A 22,364-nucleotide genomic window follows, 5' to 3' on the forward strand; every position below is an offset into this window, starting at 1 on the left:
CTAGTAAGAGACAGATACATTAACTACTATGAAAGAAGACAATCACTAACACTATAACATATAAGGATGAGAAAAAGTAAACACGATAATACTAACATTAAAAACTAAACGAGATAAAAACTATGCGGAACCCGTGGACTCCTAAAGCAAAGAAAACAAACAGGAAAATATAAAATCTAACAACAATACTATGAAACTAACATATCTCTCTCTCTCTCTATATATATATATATATATAAACAGGAAAATATAAAATCTAACAACAATACTATGAAACTAACATATCTCTCTATATATATATATATATATATAACTGTAAATAATATATCTTTGAAGATTTTTTTTTTATATATAGAAAACTAACTAATCGGAGATCAAAAGAGAGAAAACCTAAGTGAAAACAAAGAAAGACTCAAGGAAGAATCAAAAACTAAAATAAGCTAATCTTATGACCAAGTCTAATAATATAGTACTGCAAAGAGAAAGAAATTACAAATCTAAAACTATAAACCTAAAGTAATATATATAAATATAAATTATTAATATTTAATATGGACAAAATAACAGAAAATCTAGAAATCAGTATTAGAGATAAAGGATCCACTAAGAACTACTACTACAAGCTAATCATACTACCAAAAGAGGGATTAAAACCCCTAAGGGTTAGGGTTTCCCTCATAGAGACATTCATGCAAGAAGGAAGATGATTAGATGAGGAAAAGATGAAACTAAATAAACAAGAAACCAATCGGATGAAAATAGAAATAGTAGGGTTGAGAAGATTGACTTCCCTTATGTCTGAAAGAGATGAAAGTACTTACTTCCTTGATGTCGTCAAACGATTGTGAGCTTGGATATAGTCATCCGAAGATATGCTTGCTTTCCTATTCGGTTAATCTACTTTGCTGCTCTCTCAAATCTATGTGTTGTCGGCGCCGGTGGCTTGAGTTGCCTCTAATTCCGATCTTATTCTTCCCCTTGAATAGTGCAAACTAAGTTTAGGGTATGAGTGATAGGGTTGGATTGAAAGCCAAAGTGAAACCCAGCAGTTGGTGATGCTATTTCAAGTACTCGATTGAAGTTATTTGTTGAAAGGGAGAGGAAAAATATACCCTAACAAGAGTGTCTCTCCTCAAAACGAATTTTCCTTCTTGTTATACAGTATCTGAGATCAAATGGTTTTTTGGATTGAAGATTGATGAACACTGTGAAAGAATTTGGGTGGATGGAGGTGGAAATCCAGGGTTTCGGTTGAAAGGAAAGAGGGAAAAAACGCCCTTGGATGACGTCACTGCAGACCTTCTCTCTCCTCAAAAAAAATTCTCAAGAAATATAGTCAATTGGTTTTAAATTGTAAAATCTCAAACTTAATATAATATCGGAACCAGACCTAATTCTAATAAGTTCAAAAATCACAAGTGCACACAGACAAAAAGATCTGTACAGTAGAGTACTAATATCGAAAGAACATAATCTCATTAGATGATAAAAGAAACCCTAAATCAAAAATATATTATATAGGCGTCTTTCTTTGTTGCTAATTGATTTTGAAATGGATCAACGACAGGAAATTTTATGTATTCATATCGGATTTGCCACCTATGGTTGCCATTATTGTCACTCGCCATTTATATTTGTTTTAACACACGTACCTTCACATGTCATTTTAGTTTTTTTTGTTGAAATAACAGAAAATTAAGAAGAACAACTAGATCTCTCACTAGGAATAAAATCCGGTTCCTCGTTCCAAGAGCGTCTGCATTGATGATGTCTTCCCCATTTTGCTAGAGCATCCGCCTTAGTGTTGATCATGCAAGGAATGTAAGAGAACGAGACGCTATTGAAATTGCCTTTTAATTCATTGATTTTATTCAGATGCTTCCGCGGTTGCCATTGAGCGGTGAAGTTTGGATCATTGATGCCAGAGATAACATTTAGACTATCGCTTTCTATTTGAATATGTTGGAGTTGCATTTCGTCGGCCCAGAGGAGTGTTGCGATGATTGCCAAGCATTCACATTCCTCTGCATTTTGACCTCTGACTGTGTTCGAGAGAGCTGAGATGAATTTTGCATTCTCGTCATGGATAACACATCCGATGCCTGCTGGTTCAGTGAAGACTGTGAACGACGCATCCGTATTGATCTTAAGAAATGGTGTCGATGGAGGGCTCCATTTGTGTTGCTTTGGTTTCTTGACCTCTGTAGTTAGCTTTAAGGGAGTAGTACTCATAGCCTTAATCGTTTGAACTACTTGCAACGGGGTTTGTTTATTACTAGTTAAACATGATTCGCACCTAGCTTTCCAGATGCACCAGATAATTTTAGCGTGTTGGGTTATAAGTTCTTCCTCTAGATCTTTCCATTAGATTATTCAAAGTTTGACAGAAGTAATGTTGTCTGATCTGACCTGAAAACAAAACCAAATAGCATTTGCAAATTGACAATGTAGTAGTACATGATCTATGGTTTCGATATTGTTACAATTCGCGCATGAGAACACGTTGCCAATGTATTTTCCTATTTTGTCCTTCACCGGTAGGCTATTGGTACAACATTTTTATAAGAATAGTTTAATCATCGAAATCGTATTAATATGCCATATATAGTTCCATTAAGGTATTTCATCGTTTACCTCTTATGTATTCGTTCTCAAATAGTTGTACATAGATTTAATCGTATAATCACTCGATTTGCTTATCGGTCATTTAACCGTGTCTTCCGCATCAGTCTGCAACTTTATACTGGTAATAGCATTAGTAATATCAGGATTAAAACAATTAGAGATGAGGTGGATATTCCACTCGTTTATAATCAATTGGCTAACCCACGTCAGATCTATGTTGCTCCTATTTTGAATCGGAGGAGGGTGGTTAGGGATCCAATTGTCCAGCCAGATATTGACCTTATTACCTTTATTGATGTCCCAGACAACCAGACTAGCCACCTGATCATAGTGCTTACCTATGGACTTCCATATCCAAGAGTTATTGGCTTTAGGGGGGTGGGTTTCGACGATTCGGGAAAGTATTTGGTTTTAAGGATTCGAGCCCAAAGCTCTTGAGGGTTCTGAATCAACCTCCTGGCGAGTTTACTAAGGGGAAAGTTTGATTATCGATGTGCGGGAATCGGAAGCCAAGGCCTTCCTTGTTACGGGGTTTACAGATAGCATTCCAGTTTATAGTGTGGATGGATTTGGTTTTTTCCCACCTGAAATACCGTTGGATGGTCTCGATGCATTTGCTAATGCCTTTGGGAATAACAAAGCATTGCAGCTGGTATCGGGGAACAGTCGCTACGATAGAGGATAAAACTATCGAGCAGCCAGCTTGGGAAAGGAGATTTATCTGCCATTTAGAAAGTTTGTTTTGGATTTGTGTGAGCAGAGCAGAAAAAACTTATTTTTTGTTATTATTAATGAAAATATTGGTACCAAGATATTTATCAAGGGTAGAGGTTTGGCGAACCTTTAGAGAAAAGTATGGTGGATTTCGCATAGTTTATCATTTGATCGGAGGCTGCACTAAAATCATTTAGAATTTGCTTGAGGTTATAAATATTAGTTATACATATTTTCCCAAAATCCCTTTCATGTTCGATTCTATTTGATTTTTTCCCAAAGAAAAATTCTTTTTCTTCTCTTCCTTGTAATGAATCACCAACTCTGTTAAAAGATTGTCCAACGAGCTTTGCTCCAACATCATCAGAATCAGATTAATGTGAATTGATAAAAAATGTTGGGAGAAAAAAAAAAAGAGGTGAGGTTTGAAAAGGAGAGAAATAAAAAAAAACTAACTGTTGCAGGAATCGACTGATGGAGGAGGAAGAAGTCATTTTGGTGTGGGATAACCCATGACTCGGTCAAACAAAATTGACCGAGGCAAAGGAAACGTGAGTATGTGGAGTAGAGAGGTTGAGTGCATTTAATTAAAAAAAAAAAGTGCACTTAAAAATTCCCAAGGCTTCTAAAGACTGCTAAACCTTTTCTCATAGCCGCCCCTTCAGAGAATTTAAAAGCACTTACTCACATCAAAAGTATTTTTTGCTGAAATTAAAAGAAATGTAAGTGCATATAAAAAAAAAATAGTGGTGGATAATGTTGTTGGGGTTTAGGCATTAGGCCATAGTTCAGATGGGCTATAGGCCTGTTCTCTTAAGAATGTGAATTAGACGGTTATCGTGTTTATCACATCTTTGATATATCAATGTCATTGTATAACTATAGTACATTGTTGTCAATTTCAAAAAAGGAAAATAGTGAGTGATTTAAAGTTTGCCGGTTGGGAAAGACTCTAAAACTGTTTAGCGACAAATGTAACATAGGGGGAGAACTATTTAAAGATAAACAAAGAATTATTGTTGGAAAATGAGAACAATTTTTTATCTGATTTTTCTTTTGGGTAATTTATTGTTCTTTTTAGACATGTTGGGACCCGCTACCTGGACCGCCTAAAACCCGCCCGTACTGTTCAAGTGTCCATGGCGGGCTTTGAAAAAGATAATTTGATTTTGCCCGGATCGAGCCCGCCCGAGAAGCCTGATGAGTCCCATATTTGTTACTCGGAGCACCCGGCCCGAGACCTAAGGTACCCACGGGTACCCGTACCCGACCCGTTTCCCACCCCTACTTAGAGCATCCCCAATGGTTAGCACCAAAAAAAACACCAAAAAGGAATCTTCACCAAATTTTTTGGTGTTTTCAAATTGGGGAACCCAAAAGCAAAACACTAAAAGTCTCACCAAATCACTATTCATCACACCAAATTTCATTTTTACCATTTTTTAACACTGATTTTTTTATAAAATAAATTTAACTAGTTGAAATTACAAGACTTAAACTACAAATTAAACTAACACGACATTTTAATAAAACTACAAACCGAAACTAATACGATATTTTACTAAAACTACGACATTTTACTACACCTAAAAATTGAAGCTAATACGACATTTTACTAAAATGTCAAATTGAAACTACTTCGATAATGGTGGAGATGATAATACTAATACTTCGATTTTGTGTTATTAAGGGTATAAATAAAAATAGTTAAGGTAGTTTTTTTTCTAATATTTTAGTGAAATATTTATTTATGTTTTATTGTAATTTAATTAAGTAATTCAAATTTATATGAGGCTAAACCTAAAAAAAAAATACTAAGGGTTGAAATAAAAAAACCAAAAAAAAAAAAAAAAGGACTAATATGAAATAGAAGAACAAAAAAGAACCACAAACAAATAAGAATTGACCATGGTCCACCACAACCTCCATTTGATGAAGATGAACAGTAACCGGCTACTGTTCATGGCACGGGAGATCTTTGGTGATCTCCGTGCCATTGGGTACAAAATGCGATACCCAGGGCCGTTGGGGATGCTCTTAGGATCAATATGTAAAAGATGACCCACAGTCCAAATATATAAACCCTAGATACTCATTCTTTCTTGACTGGGTTCACATAGTTTTAACAAACCAAAAACTCAGATTAGGGGAGATGAAAACGTCTCCAATAGATAACCATACATGTTACTATTATCTAGGTTTTATTGAAGCCAAACAAAAAAGAAATACAATTATATCGCAATTGAAAACCAAAAGAATAAATTAAGGGTTAAATTTGGTTCAAGCTTTAGGTGCTTCCTCCTTTGCTACTTCAACTTTCATCTCAGCCTTGATGGCTGCAGCCAACTGATCATAGGCTTCACCCCAGGCACAAGCCATCTCCTCATTCCACTTCTCTCCTACTGCTGATTCTATTGTCCTCAACAATGCTTCTTTTACCACCTGCATATCCATACAAACATTTCCCAATTCTTAAAAGGGTTGGGCACACGTCGAGTAATTACTTCTTTCAATATTTACCTTACAATTTAGTTGGGTAGTAACATGTGTGTCTTTCTACTGCAGAGAGCAACATACTGAATATTTTACTGGTTTTAAAAATTCATTTTAACTTTCTCAGTGAATCTAACCTCGAAATGTGCGTCAGCAACGCCGTTCCTCACATGGACTGCTCCCAAATATGCTAGGGTGCCTTCATTGACGACCACCTCACCCTTTTCACGTAGTTGAACAGCCGATTCGCAGGTCTATTTCAATGTTAAGAAACATATGTGATTAAATAAATTAAAATTCACAACCAATAAATTTTATCAAGATTCATAATCAACCTCAGAATTGAATATGGAACTTCATAATTTGGTAGAGGGTAAGTAAGAAAACTCACCATCTTGAAGACCTTGACAGCATGGGCCTTGAGCTTAGGATTGTTTTGAGGAACCTCTTCTGAGTCCCTCAAGAAAGAGAACATACCCTTTGCAGCTGGGGCAATCTCCAAGATCCTATATAAATTTATCGACCAAAATCAATAAGAGAAGTCAAGTAAGCAATGTAAACTAGGTTTAACCCCGGCCCATTAGGCGAAGTGGTCTCCAATAAGAGGAAAGCAGAGCTGGCTAAGACAAACGACCAATCGACCTAATATATTCAAATAATAATTAAAAAAAAAAAGTAAGGTAATTACGTTGTAAAGAAACGAAGGCTGATTTCCGGGATGTTTTGCTTCATCAACTCCCATGATTCCTTCACCAAAGCTTCTTTTTTGTCTGCTTCTTGATTAAGTTTCATCTCAGCCTGGATCGCTGCAGCCAACTTGTCATAGGCCTCACCCCAAGCAGAAGCCATCTCCTCGTTCCACTTCTCGCCTAGTGCTGATTCTATGGTTCTCAACAATGCTTGTTTCACCACCTAATCCATCATCACCACCATTCAGTAACATACATTTCACGTAAAAATAATAATTTTTCTTTCTTCTCAAGTTATAATTCAACTCTTTTTACTAATTGTACCAATTTTAATGTTTGTAAGTCAAAAAAGAAAAATTGTAAGACTTAATATGTACCCTTACGAGTTAGGATATACATTTAAGAAACCCCCTATGTTAGAAAGAAACTTTATGGCCTAATATATTGAAAGTTATCTCTACTAGGTCAGCACTCTTTAGACGAATTTCTAGTCTCGTCCACGATGGAAACTCAATTTTAAAATGAGAAAGAAGATACAATTGAAAACCAAGTAATTTTAGTGATGTACCTCAAAATGTGCACCAACAACACCATTCTTGACATGGACTGCTCCCAAGTATGCCAGAGTGCCTTCATTGACAACTACCTCACCTTTCTCATGTAGTTGAATGGCCGATTCACATGTCTATATCGGAAAAAAAAAATAGTAATAGAATAAATTAAAATTCACTATATCTTGGAACTTGACCAAAGTTCGCAATAAACTGACAACAACAAAAGAATATTTATGTCGATGGGACAAACTTGAAATAAGCATACAATCATGACTTTTGAAAGCTCTAAATTTTGACAAATAGTAAATAAAAAGTTACTTGGAATGTATAGCCACATAAAATGATTTTTTTTTTCATTAAAGAAAGACCTAAAAGATCTTATTGTATAACATAAGGAGTTGTCACTATTCCTTTTTAAGAATAACTATTTTGTAAACTGTTGTAAACTATACGAACCGAAATGTGAATATTTGCGGAACAAATATTCCATATGACAAAGAAAACTAAGAAATGAAAATGGGATTTCATTATTTGATAGAAAGTATAAAAACAAACTCACCATTTTGAAGACCTTGACAGCATGAGCCTTGAGCTTGGGATTGTTTTGAGGAACCTCTTCTGAGTCCCTCAAGAAAGAAAACATACCCTTTGCAGCTGGGGCTATTTCCAATATCCTATATAAATTCACCCACCACCAAAATCAATCATCAAACTCACTTCAAAATCTAAAGCCAATTAATGCACATATATATTCGAATAATTAAGAAGTTTAGGTAATTTACGTAGTAAAGAAGCGAAGGCTGAGTTCGGAGATATTTAGCTTCATCAACTCCCATGATTCCTTCACCAAAGCTTCTTGTTTGTCTGTGAAAGTTGCCATTTTCAATTTCTCTTTCCTCTCTAACTAAAAATCTCTCACTTTTGTTTAGAGCTATGTGAATTAGATCTTCTTGCCTAGTTTGATTGGTGAAATAAGACAAAGGGGTCCCTTTATTTTATAGGTACTAATACTAGCTAATTAAGGTTCCACCAACCACGAGAACTCCGTGGGAATGTAGAAAGGGATCACTCATTGATGTTTAGTCATCTGCCTGATTGGGTGGGTATTCAGAACCCTTGATTTGATTTTTAACCATCACAAATATCAAACAATGTGCTCTGTTTTAACCTTTCTTATTAAATTGTTTCAAAAACTTGTGGTGGCCACGCAACCTAGTTACTAGTGAAATATTTTATGAATTAATAAGTTAACGGTGTGTTTGGATGACGGAATTATGAATCCGCAGTCCTTCGAACATGATTCTACGGATTCATGAATCCAAGTAATTTTTTTTGTTTGTTTGGTAATTAATAAGAATCCTAGGATTTTTTTTCTTTTGAGACATTGATACATCATGAAGTGTGATGAACACGATAATTGCCTAATTTAAACCATAATGAAAGAGGCCTACAACCCGACAAATTTATTATATTGTTTACTTTATATATTACCTAAATTACATGGGATAAATCTTGATGGCAAACTGTTTCCGCCGAGACTCGATCGCACGACCCATGGGCTTAAGAAGGGTGTCCAACCGCTGCACCAAAGGGTGGTGGACCTAATATTTATTATTATTTGAGTATTATTAAACGCTTCTTTTAAAAAATAGGAAATTGGGTCGAAGACCCAATTTTCGGATTTTTTTGGTTAAAAAGACATCTCATCTTTTTAAAGGGCTAGGCCCCAAATAACTTTTCAAAATGTTCTTGGAGGACAATCTTGTAGGCACTCACATTTTTAAGGTCAGAAATGCCCTTTGTCTAATGAAAAATACCAAAAAAACAAATTTCTAATAAACTAGGAAGTCGTTTTCTACCAATCAAAAAATCAAACGAACGTGGTGGATTGGACGATTTTTCCGAGTTGATTCTATAAGGTCGAAAACGATTTCATGATTTTTTTTTATCATCAATATATTTTAGGTTTTATGTAATTGGATCTCTTTAATTGTTGTTTGAAGATGATTTTGAAGGTTTTGAGTTAATTTTTTGTGAAGAATTCTAGAGAGAGAAAGTTGCAATTTTCAAGTTTTCAATCATTAGGATTGAAGCAATGCTATGTTAGTTATGATTTTATGATTTTTTGCTGTTTATGTTCAAACTTATTTGTTGGATTTATATGGAAGTTGTGGAAGTATAGTTGATGCAAGGAATGTGTTTGATAAAATGCTTGAAAGAAATCTTGTTGCTTTGAATGCAATGTTAGTTAGTTATACAAGATTTGAGTTGGTTGGAATAGCTATAAAGTTTGATGAAATGCCCGTGAGAATGTTTGTTTTTGGACAATCATGATAAGTGTTTATGTTCAAATTGAAAATTTCATGAAAGCTTTGGAAGTTTTTCGAAGAAATATAAAAAGATGGTGCTAGAGCTTATAAAATGACTATTATGATTTTGTAGGGGGTTTAGCTAGTTTTTTTATACAACATTCTATTAGACAAAATATAATAATTTGTAACAAAGTCAATGTTAAATCAATTCAAAAGTTAATTTGCAAACTATTTGCAAGGTGCTTGCAAGGTTATAGCAAGGTTGTGCAAGTTGTTTGCAAGCCATTGCAAGCTCATTGCAAGGCTCTGCAAGATGTTTGCAAGGCAGTGCAAGGTGTTTGCAAGCCTATCCAAGGTGTTTGCAAAAATCATGCAAGGTGTTTGCAAGGCTCTGCAAGGTGTTTGCAAGGTTATACAAGGTATTCGCAAAAGTCATGCAAGGTCTTCGCAAAAGTCATGCAAGGTGTTTGCAAGGATCTGCAAGGCGTTTGGAAGGTTATCCAAGGTGTTTGCAAAAACATGCAAGGTGTTTGCAAGGCTCTGCAAGGTATTTGCAAGGCAGTGCAAAGTGTTTGCAAGGCAGTGCAAAGTGTTTTCACTGAAATAGAAAATTACATAATTGGCACCAGGTAGGTGAAGCCTAAAAAGCTTTGATGTATCTTTTTTAACAAAAGTAATAATTTCTTAGGGAGGTTTGGCCAAATTCCCCTTTAAAAAAATATTGAAGAAACTATGTTCTAGAAACTCGTTTTTCAAAACCGTTTCATTCAAGAACTCTGTTTTCTTCATAAAAAAAATTTCAATTTTTTTCGATAACCGCGATTTTTCGAAACTTTTTTTTTCACGAAAATCGTTTTTTTAAAACCGTATTTTTACGAAAACCATTTTTTCCTGGGAAAAAAATTCGAGAAAACGGCCTTCATGGAGCAAATTCTTTTTCCAAAATTCAGTTATCGAAAAAACGGTTGTAAAGAAAGAAAAAAATGAATTTTCTTTAAAAAAAAACACAGGTTTGGAGAAAAACTGTTTTGAATAATTTATTTTCGGGAAAAAAATCGGGTTTCGGAAAAGTTATTTGGGGAAAAAACGATTTTCGGAAAAAAAAAAAGATTTTCTTAAGGAGATTTCGAAAAATATAATTAATTTTCGGGAACCGAAAAAAAATGATTTTATGTAAAAAAAATATATTTTGTAGAAGTAAATATTTTTTTATTGATTTTAAGTTTGAAATATAGGTTTATAAATCCAAAATCCTAGCAAATCTTAGGGGAATGGTGAAATTTTGATCCAATACAAATTTTGGAATTAGGAGCCCTTAGGATTCAAAAGCCGTAGGATACTAGTAGCCAAATAGACCAAAGATTCTTGATTCCTACTAAATCCCAGTTTTAGTAAGAATCTTACTTACGAAACCTGCAACCAAAAACACCAGACTGTCAAGCAAATATAGAACAAACTGGGTGACCAGACTGTCTTTTTTTATTTGGGTTGGACTATTTGACTTCATGGACACTAAATATGTTTTAATGTAGGAAATTTTTTGTCTCACTTCCAAAAAATTGGTCTGCATAACACCATAAGTCTAATACTAACAAAAAAATTGATAAAAGGATTCACCGAACAAATCATTTCTTGCATGACACCGTTATCTGAACGTATAAAGCAAAACGTAATAATCATACGCCTTTTACTTTTTAATTTCATACAATTTAGTATGTTTTGCGCCAAAAACAAATATGTTTCTACACATCTCCACTTTCACTAAACAATTAACACATTAGTGACAAGGGACGAAATCAGAAATCAGAATCAAAGGGGGCCAAATGCACAAAGCATTTAAAATTTTCTTTTCTTTCTAATTTTTTTTTACGGCAAGTACCTAAGTTATTATTACAAACTACTTACTTAAATTCACTTAAATCTTTAACCGCTTCAAGATATTAATTAAGTTATTAGTATTCAATGGATTTTCCATAAACAATTGTTTTTACACTATAAACAACAAAACTTCCGAGCATATGATTGGGAACTAAATCTTATACTTAAAATTATCAAACTTTTATAATGGATTTAATGTTGGCTAGTATTTTGACATGGTAAGAGTTTATAAATATAAATTAAATATTTTGTTTATTGAAAAATTTATCAGCCTGAACACAATTACATTATCTGCGTGGAATTCGTATGAATTGATGATTAAAATCTTCTCTCTCTAATATTTCTTGTTTTTTTTCCTAACAAGTATATTTTTCTTCCATTATTTGACTAAATATTTAATCTGAAAAAAAGAATAGAGAGGCCAAATTTGGAAGCGAAATTGCACGTCACTGAATAATTGACAAAAAAAAAAAATAGTTGAAGGGGCTATTTTTAAAACTGGTCATCTTTAAGGGGGAATTTGGGGAGTTGGTAACCTTTAAGATGCCAAAACGGAATTAACCTTTTAGTTTTCAAGTCTCTTATAAGTTGGACTAGTTGGTCGTTTTTGTCCTCCCTCAAATCATAACTTAGGCCTTTAGTCCAAAAATTTTAAATTTGTCTTTTCGTCCAAAAATCTAAAATAAATAAGTTATTAGCATGAGCCATTTATGAGGCGTAAAATGCAAACTATAAAGCATGTGTGTTTTTACTGATTTTTTTTTTTTTTGGTTGAACTTGTTTTTACTGATCTAATCAGTGAGCAACTGTTTTTTGCTTTAACTGTGATTGTTTGTTTCTATTTCCAAGAAATTCTCTTTTGTACCATGTAATGAACACTATTATATTGAATTAGAAATTGTTCAATAGTATAAGAGAGGAGATATTGTATATCTTTTTTATTCCTATTTCACCAAATAATATGAATTCGAGTTTGTCAATGTTATTCTACCAAATCCCATGAAACATGTTTGTTTGATTTATATGTTGACAATTGAGATCTCTCCAGAACACGAGTATCCATTTAAAAGATTTGCCGAATATAAAAAAAATAAAATTAATTTGATTGTAAAGTAATTATTTGTATAATAGTCAATGATGCACACAACTGTGGTTGGTACAGGGCCAAATTTATAAGAAAATAAGGCTTGAAAATGGTTTAAAAATATTGAATCTGATTCATTAAGAAAATTTAATTAGAAAATATAGATTTAACAGATTGAAAAATTGTTATGTTTTTTAGGTTGAAACATGTGAGGTTCTACTAATGCATTTTTTATGAGCTCGATGTAACTAAACTAATTTAAAACTTAAACTCGTCTAATCACACTAATTGAGCTATATCGTGGCAATGTCAACTAAAATAAAATAAGTTTAAGTTTTGCCCTTTTTTTGTTAAAATATAATAATTGTACGGTTTCCTTTTGAGTAAGGGAAGAAAGTTGTAGAGTCAAATTTGCATGTTCGACTGTTATTTTACTAACCATCATACTTAAATTTTCGATTGGCAAGAACTAAGTTTTTTGCTTGATCAGTCCAGTATGAGACGACAGACGACTCCTCTAACATTGAGAGGACCGCTCCTCATGTGCTTCATTAGTTCATTGTGATGGTATAGTTGTGCCCCATAACTTATTTAAATCTGAAAATAGTTCTAGCTGGGTCCTACTTTAAACTTTTGATGACATTATGATACTAATTTTGAGATCTAGATAAGATCATTACGATTACAACTGTCAGTCCGCGACAGAATAGGTAAGTATATCGGAAACAATTACAACTTCCCGAATTGCTCGGATATTGAAACTATTGAACATGCACTGTTACATTGTCCCTTAGCGAAAAATATTTGTTTTTACTTTAATATCATATCGAGTAACATTGAGTCTTTAGCAGATTGGATTTTCTCTCGGCAGGATCAAACTCAAACTAGTCACACTTCGAATGAGGTCCACCTTGTCACCATACTATGGATTATATGGAAAACACGAAGCGATCATTGCTTCCAACATACTATCAATAACACTAACACTATCATAAAAATGATTATGTCATTCCCAAAAACCAGCGGAATCACGATACCCCAGCAAAACAACGCAGTAGAAAAATGGACTTCTCCCTTATCTCCTTACCTAAAAATTAATGTCGATGTTTCATTTAAATCGATTGATAGCAACATTGGTATTAGCATAATTGTTCATAATGCAGAATCTTAATTTATAGCAACACAAGTTATATCCACCAGAGCCCGAACTAGTGAAGAAAGTGAAGCAATGACTATCCTCCTTGGCCTCTCTTGGGCAGAGGAAAAGAACCACAAAAGAATAATAATAGAGAGCGACAACATCAACCTCATCCAGCACCTCAATCACCCTAGGCATAAAATCCAATGACAATCCATGATCCAAATCCAAAGAATCAGAGAAATCAGGAAAAAGTTCGATAACGTCAAATTCAGCCACACCAAGAGAAATTGCAATTCTGAAGCAGACAAACTAGCCAAATGAGCGCGTAAGAAGAAACGATCGAAGTCGTAGAATATTTTACCTTCCTTTTTAGCGACTTTATATTGTACTGGTACCTTGGTTGCTTAATATATTTGATAGTTCAACAAAAAAAAAATATATATTTAAGATAAGATCATTACAAGGAAATGTTGTTTCTGTAGCTAACATAACTTTTTTTTTCGCCTTTAGAAATTGTTCCTCCCATCTGTGTAAGTACATAAAATGAATTAGAAACCAAAGTTTAGACTACAATGGAAATTTATTACTGGTTAAGTTTTCATCTAAAATCACCAAATGAGAGTAGCTTAGTTTGTTGACCAAGTGATTGAAGAGGTCTATGGTCTGTAGCCCAACTTGTCAATTTTAAAGTCCTTTGGCATTTTCAGTTTTTCACAACCAAATACAAGTCAAACGGTTGCACTTCATTGACAATCCAAACAAATTATGCGTCAAGTTATGGACCTCAAAGACAAATTCTCAAGCATAATATTCACCTTTGTTCCTAGAGAATGCAATGCTCAGGCAGATGCTCTTGCAAAATGGGGCCGTAGATATGGGCACAGAAACATTTGGAATGTCATACCTTCTCTTATTTCCGCATTACTCTAGAACCTTGTACGTGTGTGTTTTTTAATGTTAGTTCCTTTCATCAAAAAAAAATACAAGCCAAAAAACAAACCAAAAATATAGAAATTTTATATGCAGGTATATTACTAGCCACACACACCCAAACCTTTTTTTATAAACATTGTCGGCGGACTTTTCCCTGTACTCCTGGACTTATACCTCATAGTGTAGTTGGCTAATAAAACAAGGGATATTTCTTTAGTCGTTTCGCAGTCTGATAATACTGTGAAAAGACTAAAATACTCCTTGTCTTATTAGAGGGAGTCACCAAGGAGTGTACGAGGACCCCCTTATCATCTCCGTGTTTTTACCAATTGCACACTCATGTTAATCACACATTCACACCCCACCTTTCTTTTCCAATTTTGGTCTGGCAACTCACCAAAGACCACCAGCTCTCTCATTAGCTTTCTCTCCTCCTCTTCAAATTCAAAAGGAAAACCTAACCAAAGACTTACACTAGTGTAGCATACCAGCACGTTTCTCCGTGCTTGTCCATAACGTCTTGTTTTTAAGGGAAGGGTTTTAAAGATGTTAGAGAGCGGGACTCAGAGTTTCTAAGATTTGAGTGTTGCATTGGAGATGCTCTTGAAGAATATAACTAGTCAATATCGAGATCGTAATTAATTGAATTATTTTTTAGAGTATGTACATACTCGTCCATTAACAAAAGTTCAATTAGAGTACAATAGAAGCTAAGAAAATCTTCTTAGGGGAATCACATTAAAAAAGAGATGGCCTAGCAATTATGTCAATTACTAACATGAATCTAACTTTAGGGCAAATCTTGCTTTGGAATTTAAGACTCATACAACTCTCCCTATAAGGTGTTTATCTTTAATTGTTTGTTTAAGTAGGCAATCTTAATTTATACGTTATTTGGTCGACTTGGCATTTCTTAGTATTCCAAGTCCTCTTTATTCCTTCTTCATAAATCAGATACCCAAAGTGCATTAAGCTTATGTCTTAAGCTCACTCTCTCTGTCATTTCTCTCTTTCTCTCTATAAAAGCTTGTTTAGCTTCTGCTCCATTCATCTTTTTTTATGGGGTACTTTTAAGCCTTGGTTTGATTGATTGAGATCAATCTTAGCATGTATTTAATTAATCAAGAAAGAGAGAGATGTGATAATTAAGGAGGTTTCTTAGCATGGGAAGTTCTAATTTCATTATGGTTTGTGATAAACTTTGTGGGTTGTAGCCTTTCTTTTTGTTTCTCATGGGTTCAGGTCTCTTAAAGCCGGTTGATTATGCTAAAAAAAAAAAATTAGACAGGGTGATACTTGATTGATTGATTAAATTTCATTTTATTGGAGCAAAGAGAAATGATTCCGAACCGGATAGTATCAGGGGGAGCGTCTATAGGCGCCCATCTTTTTACTCGTGCTTTCTCTCTTTGCACTCCACGAGTTAGGCAAGTCCGAGGGCATTCGGACTAGGCCTAATCAATGCTAGGCTTGAGCAGCATGAATTGAGGCCAAACCGACACAAATAAAGTGCCAAGAGTGAAGGCGGGCTGGAGTGGGGCGCCTTTAGAGATGTCTATCTAGAAGAAAAACAGCAAATTTTGTAGCAAAAATTGAGATGATCCCGGTGTCTTGGGATCATATCATCATAATCTAACATTGGTTTCCCTTTTGGTGGGCTCACTTAAACCTAGATCTCTCACATCGATGGAGATTCTCTTTTTCTAATTTCTTATTTTTATTAATGGTAGGCCTACATTTTCACTATTCTACATTTCTACTTCAGGAATAAATGATTTATGAAATTTATTAGGTGGGTATGATAAGGGAAAGATAATAGATGTAACAATTTTTCTTCAAATACAGTAAAGCAATGTAATTTGCTCTTAGAAAATAGATAAAATTGTCCTTAGGAAGAAGTACGAAAACAGTAATTAGCGAAAAATAATTATTTTAATTACTTTTTTTTTTTGAATTGTTCGGCGTGTGGAATGTTATACCTCTTACCACTCTAACCAAGGGTTGTTGGCAATTATTTTAAGTACTGTTGTTATTATTTCAGTTTTTCGTGGCATTCATGGGATTTCTTTAGCAACTATTTTTTGTATCGAATTATTCTTTTACTTTATAGTATAACAATAACAAGAAAGAAGAATGAATATAATCAATGATAGAAATATATCAAACTAAGAATAATTAAGAGCCCCAACCAATATTTCAAATTATAATTGTGAAGTGAAGTGCTTATAGGCGTCTTCTTATTTTCTCTTTCATATGATATAACAAGAAATCATGAAGCCAAAGAAAACGAAGCCACGGCCAAAAAAAAGACTAATATCTTATAGAATCGGAGAAACTGTGTATATATGATGAAAGTGAAATGATTGTGATATCACAAATACATGAACACTCAAAGTGTGTTTTGATCCACAAATTATATGTAAATGGAGAACTTGCTATCTGGGGATCTGCCTATCTATCTTTCTCGTTACGGTCAGGACTCTCGCCTAGTTGTATATTTCCACTAGACAAGGAACCTCATATAATTTGGTAATTTATCATTGATCTTGAGGTCCAGACAATTTACAGAATCGTATCCGTCTACGCTTGTTAACCTTGAAGCTCTCAACAATGGAGTTGGATTTAAAGAATGAATCTACCTCTTCATGAGAAATATATCGGAAAAAATGTAAGTCATCTGATAATTTTCTCTTACACAAAATACTAGGTCTTTTCTTTGTTGGTGCTGGTGGGCAGCTCTTGATTACTGGTATCTTGTGCTCGTCCGATTTCGGTGTCCGACATTCAACCTTGTCTACTATCTCATTAGTTGCCTCCTGACCTAGTTCTTGATTATGGTTGATGACTTCCACAGTTGAAGGTGAGAAATGTTGAAGTTGAATATTGATGGGTTGTTTAGTTAGGGTAACTGCTACCTGAATTTCATGATCCATAGAAGCTAGCTAGTGGGTAGCTTTGAAATATGAGAAGATAGTATATTTTCTTACTTGTGCTAGCTCAATTATATGTATATGAAGAGTGGCGTACTTGAGAAGGTAAGAGAAGAGAGAGATGGTTTTATTTTTCTTTTCAACAACAGAGAGCATCAAATTCTTACTTTAATATATTTCAAGTATTTTTTTTTCAACTATATCTCTCTCTCTCTCTAATTATTAGTTAGGTGATTGGGATGGCTTTAACTTTTGTGAAGTAATTTGTACTTAAGAAGGCCACATAAACCCGCTAATGTTACGAAATAAGTGTCAGCAGTTACAGATATTATCTCTATATTTATTTTTCATATCAACTAAACGAAACACAAGTCTTTATTGGTATAGGCAATAGTACTCCACTCATATAACTTCGACATGCATTGAAGTTAAATTTGCACAATTGCACTTATACTCCAAATTATGCGAAAACGACCCCAAAGTAATGCAAGGGTAAACGAAACTACTTTTAATTAAATGTTGGGCTAACTTTTTGTTTAACCTAAGACATTCATAAACACCATCATTAGTCCATCATCTTATCTTTTTTCTCCCTCTCACTTGTTTCTCTTATACAAGTTACTTGATGTCTTTTTCTTTTATCTAATTTTTCTACCTTCACAAAGACTCAACAAAGAGAGACTACTTAACACATAGGATACCATTTACCTTTGAATGCTGCCCTTCACCAACTTCCCCTTATCTATATATATTAACTGGTTGTTAGTTTGTTACTTCTACTTTCCTTAACTACCAACTAGAATTCTTATTATTATGCAAAGTAATCACAGGGGAGTTGGTTGGTTTGAGTTTCACTAATTGGGTGGTCTAATCTTTGATTAAATTTCTACCTAAGAATTTGAATGCCTTAATTATTTTGCTGGAGATAAGGGACGTGTAATTTTTGAATTTTAAATCATTTAAACTTTTTCAGCTTAAATGGTGGGGTCATTGGGGCTGACATGATTTTGATGGGATTGAAACTCATGCCTACTTGTATGGATGGACATATAGCATCAAATCTCTCTCACGTGAGAGAGTTGTATATGCATATGATTACTACTTTTACTTTATTTATTATCTTAATAATATACAATAAATTTTGATGGTTAACTGTTTGAATCACGCTGATTTGTCTGTCAACACAATACCTCCTTAAAAGATTGAAGTCACGAAATCTATTCGTCATTACTAGTACTATGTGACATCGGGGATGATACCTTTGGAGGATACACTCTGACAAGAAAAAAGAAAACAGGTAGAGAACAGATCTTCAATTGTTATAGTACACAATAACTTATAATAACATCAATGCCGTCTTAGCTCAGCTGGTAGAGCGCACGGCTTTTAACCGTGTGGTCGTGGGTTCGATTCCCACAGACGGCGAGTTTTCAACTCCTTTTTTCCCTTTGTATGTTTTATAATAATTTTAGGTCAGCTGCGACTCATGGTTTGTGGCTTTATTGGACCCGAGATGATATTTGATTTTCATAGCCCTCTCATCAAAATATTTACGTTTTATAAGATTTATATTATTCAGCTATGTCCCAAAATCTATGCATTATACTCAAAAGTAGTGTACAATTTTACAATGTATCAAGGTGACTCATGTCGAAGTAAATGCACGACCCACTTTTATTTTGATGAAGAATTTTGACGCTGGATTGCATTACATCTGAATCTCCAGGACTAGTTGGGTATGGGGGCATATGGCCTACCTCGACTCCTGGAGGAGAATCCAAACGTGAAGTTTCCTATAAACTTCCGTTGTTATGAAAGACTTTGTGAATGTTGTAAGGAATCAAGTCAAACACCGAATCGTGTTCTTTGCCTTCTGATTACTCCCAAAAGATTATACTGACATTGTTGAAGATGAGGCAATCATCCGGTTTGTGGACCCATTCGTCAAATTTTTGGACAGTTTTTTGTATCTGAATTGAAAATCCCCACAGTAAGACTAAATTGGTTCATGATTTGCCTAATGATAACACATTCCATGAATAATCAGTTCATTGTTTCAGAAGAATTTGCACAACCAAGGGCAACTGGTTGAAATTGACTTGACAAATATTTGTATGTTTACTCTTACAGGCAGTCCTAGATTGTTTAGTCTCCATGTGAAGGTACCAATATTATGATGTAAATATAGAGTTCTTGTAAAATCGTTTCCATTCGAACTGAACTGGAGGAATTGCCAATTGAGCAGAATTCAGAAGATCCTGATAACTCCATTCTGTTGTTTATTCCCAGCTTCCATTTGGCAGTCAAATTAATTTGGCCCCCGAAACTGTTGTAGGAAGACGGATTGACAGAATTTTGGCGGACAGTAATGGCGAAAATAATTGTTGGGTGATTTGTTGCTTTCAAATACAAGTCAGCGAATATGTGAACTTAACAACAGTTGAGATAAAGAGACGAGAGAGAGAGAGAGAGAGAGAGAGAGAGAGAGAGAGAGGAGTTGAGGTTTGAAATAGGAAGAGTTGGTCTTTAGGATCTTATTTTTGCTTTGTTGGTCTTCAGGATCTCTTATTTAGTTGGTCTTCAGGATCTTAATTTGTAAAGGATTGAGTAATCGAGGTTTTCACGATATTCACACTAATGGATTCTAACAATACACAAGCGACATTAGATGAGGAGGGTTTTCTTGCGGAATTGGCTGCTTTATCGACAGAAGATCCAGAAATCCATACTATTCAGGGAACAAAAGATGATGTACTAGTTTTTGATTACAAGCATCACTGCATGATTAAGGTACTCTCTTACAAAACATTCTCAGTTGAGCTATTGGATAGGAAATTGAAGAATGTCTGGAATCTGCCATTCCAGTACGGGTTGTCAGAATTAAAACCCAACTTATTTTTGGCTAAAATTTCCACTCTGGGAGAAATGAAGTTAGTGCTATCTAAAGCACCTTGGATCATAAAAGATGACATATTCTTGGTTGAACAATGTACTAGCCAAAAACCACCAATAGATCATAAGTTCGAAACAGCTTGGTTTAACATCCAATTCCATGATCTCCCACATACTTATTTGACAGCAAGAACTATTAATCTTCTGGCTAGTGGGATAGGTCCATATATTCCGGCGAGAGAGGAGGAAGTTCTGAAGTGGTCTTCATATGGTCGTTCAAGAGTAGAAGTCTCCATCACTAACCCTCTTCCGAAAATGGTTAGACTACAGACTACAGAAGGTAACTATATTCAGAGTTCACTACGATTCGAACGTATTGGTAGATTCTGCTTCTATTGTGGGCTACTGGGTCATTCATTGGAGTTCTGTCCATCAAGGCTAAAACTACTTGAATTGCAAGACAAAGATTTATCTCAACAACAGCTAGAAATGGTGAAGGAGAAAGCTAGGCCAAAATACCCGGACACATTCAAAGTTCTACAGAGATGGGAAAAACAAGGAGGACGACAATCACCGGAAGAGAGTCAGTTCTATCCTCCGAAACAAGATTCCGGTTCACCGGAAGGTTCGTCGGAACAGGGTAACCGAGGAGTCTCTAATGGCGAGTGGGAGACAAACCGGGAGAAGGTAACGGTTACAAAAGACCAAGGGCCAATTTCCATTAATAATACTACTGGAATTCCGGATCTACAGTTAAGAGGCCAGGTGGAGAAAAGTAACCGGTATAGGAAGTTCAAACAGGGGGGTCCCACCACTAATTCGACCACTACTCTGACTCTTAGCAATCAACAAAACATGGAGGCAATTAATACTCTTAGTATGGAAGGAGTGGAACAGGGTAGGAGTTCTCTGAAACGGTTGGCTAGAGGTAATACACAAGGTGATAATTCTTACACCAAAATTCCTCGTTCCGAGTCTTCGGAACCAAGTATTATGAGGGTCGTGGCGGCTGCTCCCCAAGAGCCGCAAGGTCAATGTTAGTCCTTTCCTGGAATTGTCGTGGGTTGGGGAACCCCGCGACTATATTCACCTTAAAACAGTTCCTCCGGTCAGTAAAACCCGATATTTTATTTCTGGCTGAAACAAGAATCGGTAATGAAATTTCAGTTCCGAACCTAGATCAATTTAATCTACCTCATAAAATTGTGGTTCCGGCTATGGGAAGAAGTGGTGGCTTACTTTTATTCTGGTCAAACATGGTAAAACTAACTATCACAAGTCAGTCCCCCAACTTAATTCACGGTGGGGTTGTAAACCATATTGATGGCTGTATGTGGGATTTACTCTGTATTTATGGGCCTCCAAGGGTGGTCGATCGTGGTGTTTTTTGGAATTCTATGAAGGATGTGTTAGGGCAACTTGTCAATCCGTATGTTTGTCTAGGGGATTTCAATGCAATTACATCAATATCGGAAAAATTTGGAGGGTCTCGTTACACACCTTTCTCGGCCCAATTCTCTACCTTTCTAAATGAATCCGGGCTTATTGATTTGGGGTTCAATGGGCCAGCCTATACTTGGTCCAACAACAGAAATTTCGGAAATCTAGTAAGGGAAAGACTGGACAGAGTGGTGGCTTCCGCAGAATGGGTGGGCTCTTTCCCAAACGCTGGAGTGTTTCACCTCCCTCGCTATAATAGCGACCATTGTCCTATTTTACTAAAAACAGAAATACAGGGTTCAGTTGCTAGAACTACAAATAAATTTGAAGCTTTCTGGATCAAAAATAAAGGGTATAAAGCAAAATTTGATCAAATATGGCTGTCCAGTGATCCGATCCTCTCATCTAAGTTGGCTGATGTGAAAGAAAAACTCCAAAAATGGAGTAAACAAACTTTTGGTAATTTAAACAGACGCATCTCCATGCTTCGATCCAAACTGGGGAACATTCAAAGTCACCCGATAACCGAGCTAGATATTCAATTAGAATCAAGTTATCAAGAAGAGCTCTTACACTTGGAGGAATTGCAACGTACAAGGTTAGAACAACGGACAAGACAATTTTGGGCTCTTAATGGTGACCGCAATTCAAAAGCTTTTCATATAGCCATTTCCAACCG

At 35.1% G+C, this 22,364-nt stretch overlaps 3 protein-coding genes and 1 non-coding gene across 4 annotated transcripts; 1 reads left to right on the top strand and 3 right to left on the bottom strand.

Moving 5' to 3' along the window:
- Positions 1–1,695: 1,695 nt before the first annotated feature.
- On the bottom strand, positions 1,696–2,232 carry LOC147550212 (uncharacterized). Its single transcript, XM_086668435.1, has one exon. The coding sequence runs from the start codon at positions 2,230–2,232 to the stop codon at positions 1,696–1,698; it is 537 nt and encodes a 178-aa protein (XP_086524561.1).
- A 3,181-nt stretch (positions 2,233–5,413) lies between these two features.
- On the bottom strand, positions 5,414–6,673 carry LOC147550213 (anaerobic nitrite reductase HB2-like). The gene is made up of 4 exons (XM_086666708.1): positions 6,521–6,673; positions 6,224–6,338; positions 5,970–6,086; positions 5,414–5,781 (listed from the first exon to the last, which is right to left on the bottom strand). The coding sequence occupies exons 1-4, from the start codon at positions 6,622–6,624 to the stop codon at positions 5,620–5,622; spliced, it is 498 nt and encodes a 165-aa protein (XP_086522834.1). The 5' UTR covers positions 6,625–6,673; the 3' UTR covers positions 5,414–5,619.
- A 404-nt stretch (positions 6,674–7,077) lies between these two features.
- Positions 7,078–7,955, bottom strand: LOC147550214 (anaerobic nitrite reductase HB2-like). Its single transcript, XM_086668436.1, has 3 exons — positions 7,858–7,955; positions 7,635–7,749; positions 7,078–7,206 (listed from the first exon to the last, which is right to left on the bottom strand). Exons 1-3 carry the CDS (start codon positions 7,953–7,955, stop codon positions 7,078–7,080), a joined length of 342 nt encoding a protein of 113 aa, XP_086524562.1.
- Positions 7,956–18,705: 10,750 nt separating this feature from the next.
- TRNAK-UUU (transfer RNA lysine (anticodon UUU)) lies at positions 18,706–18,778 on the top strand. Its single transcript has one exon. It is a non-coding gene; the product is annotated as a tRNA-Lys (tRNA).
- The last annotated feature ends 3,586 nt before the right edge of the window (positions 18,779–22,364 follow it).

Source organism: Eschscholzia californica, unplaced genomic scaffold (assembly GCF_041429995.1).
Source record: "Eschscholzia californica isolate CP2 unplaced genomic scaffold, dmEscCali1.0.p SCAF_3, whole genome shotgun sequence".
NCBI classification, from domain to species: domain Eukaryota; kingdom Viridiplantae; phylum Streptophyta; class Magnoliopsida; order Ranunculales; family Papaveraceae; genus Eschscholzia; species Eschscholzia californica.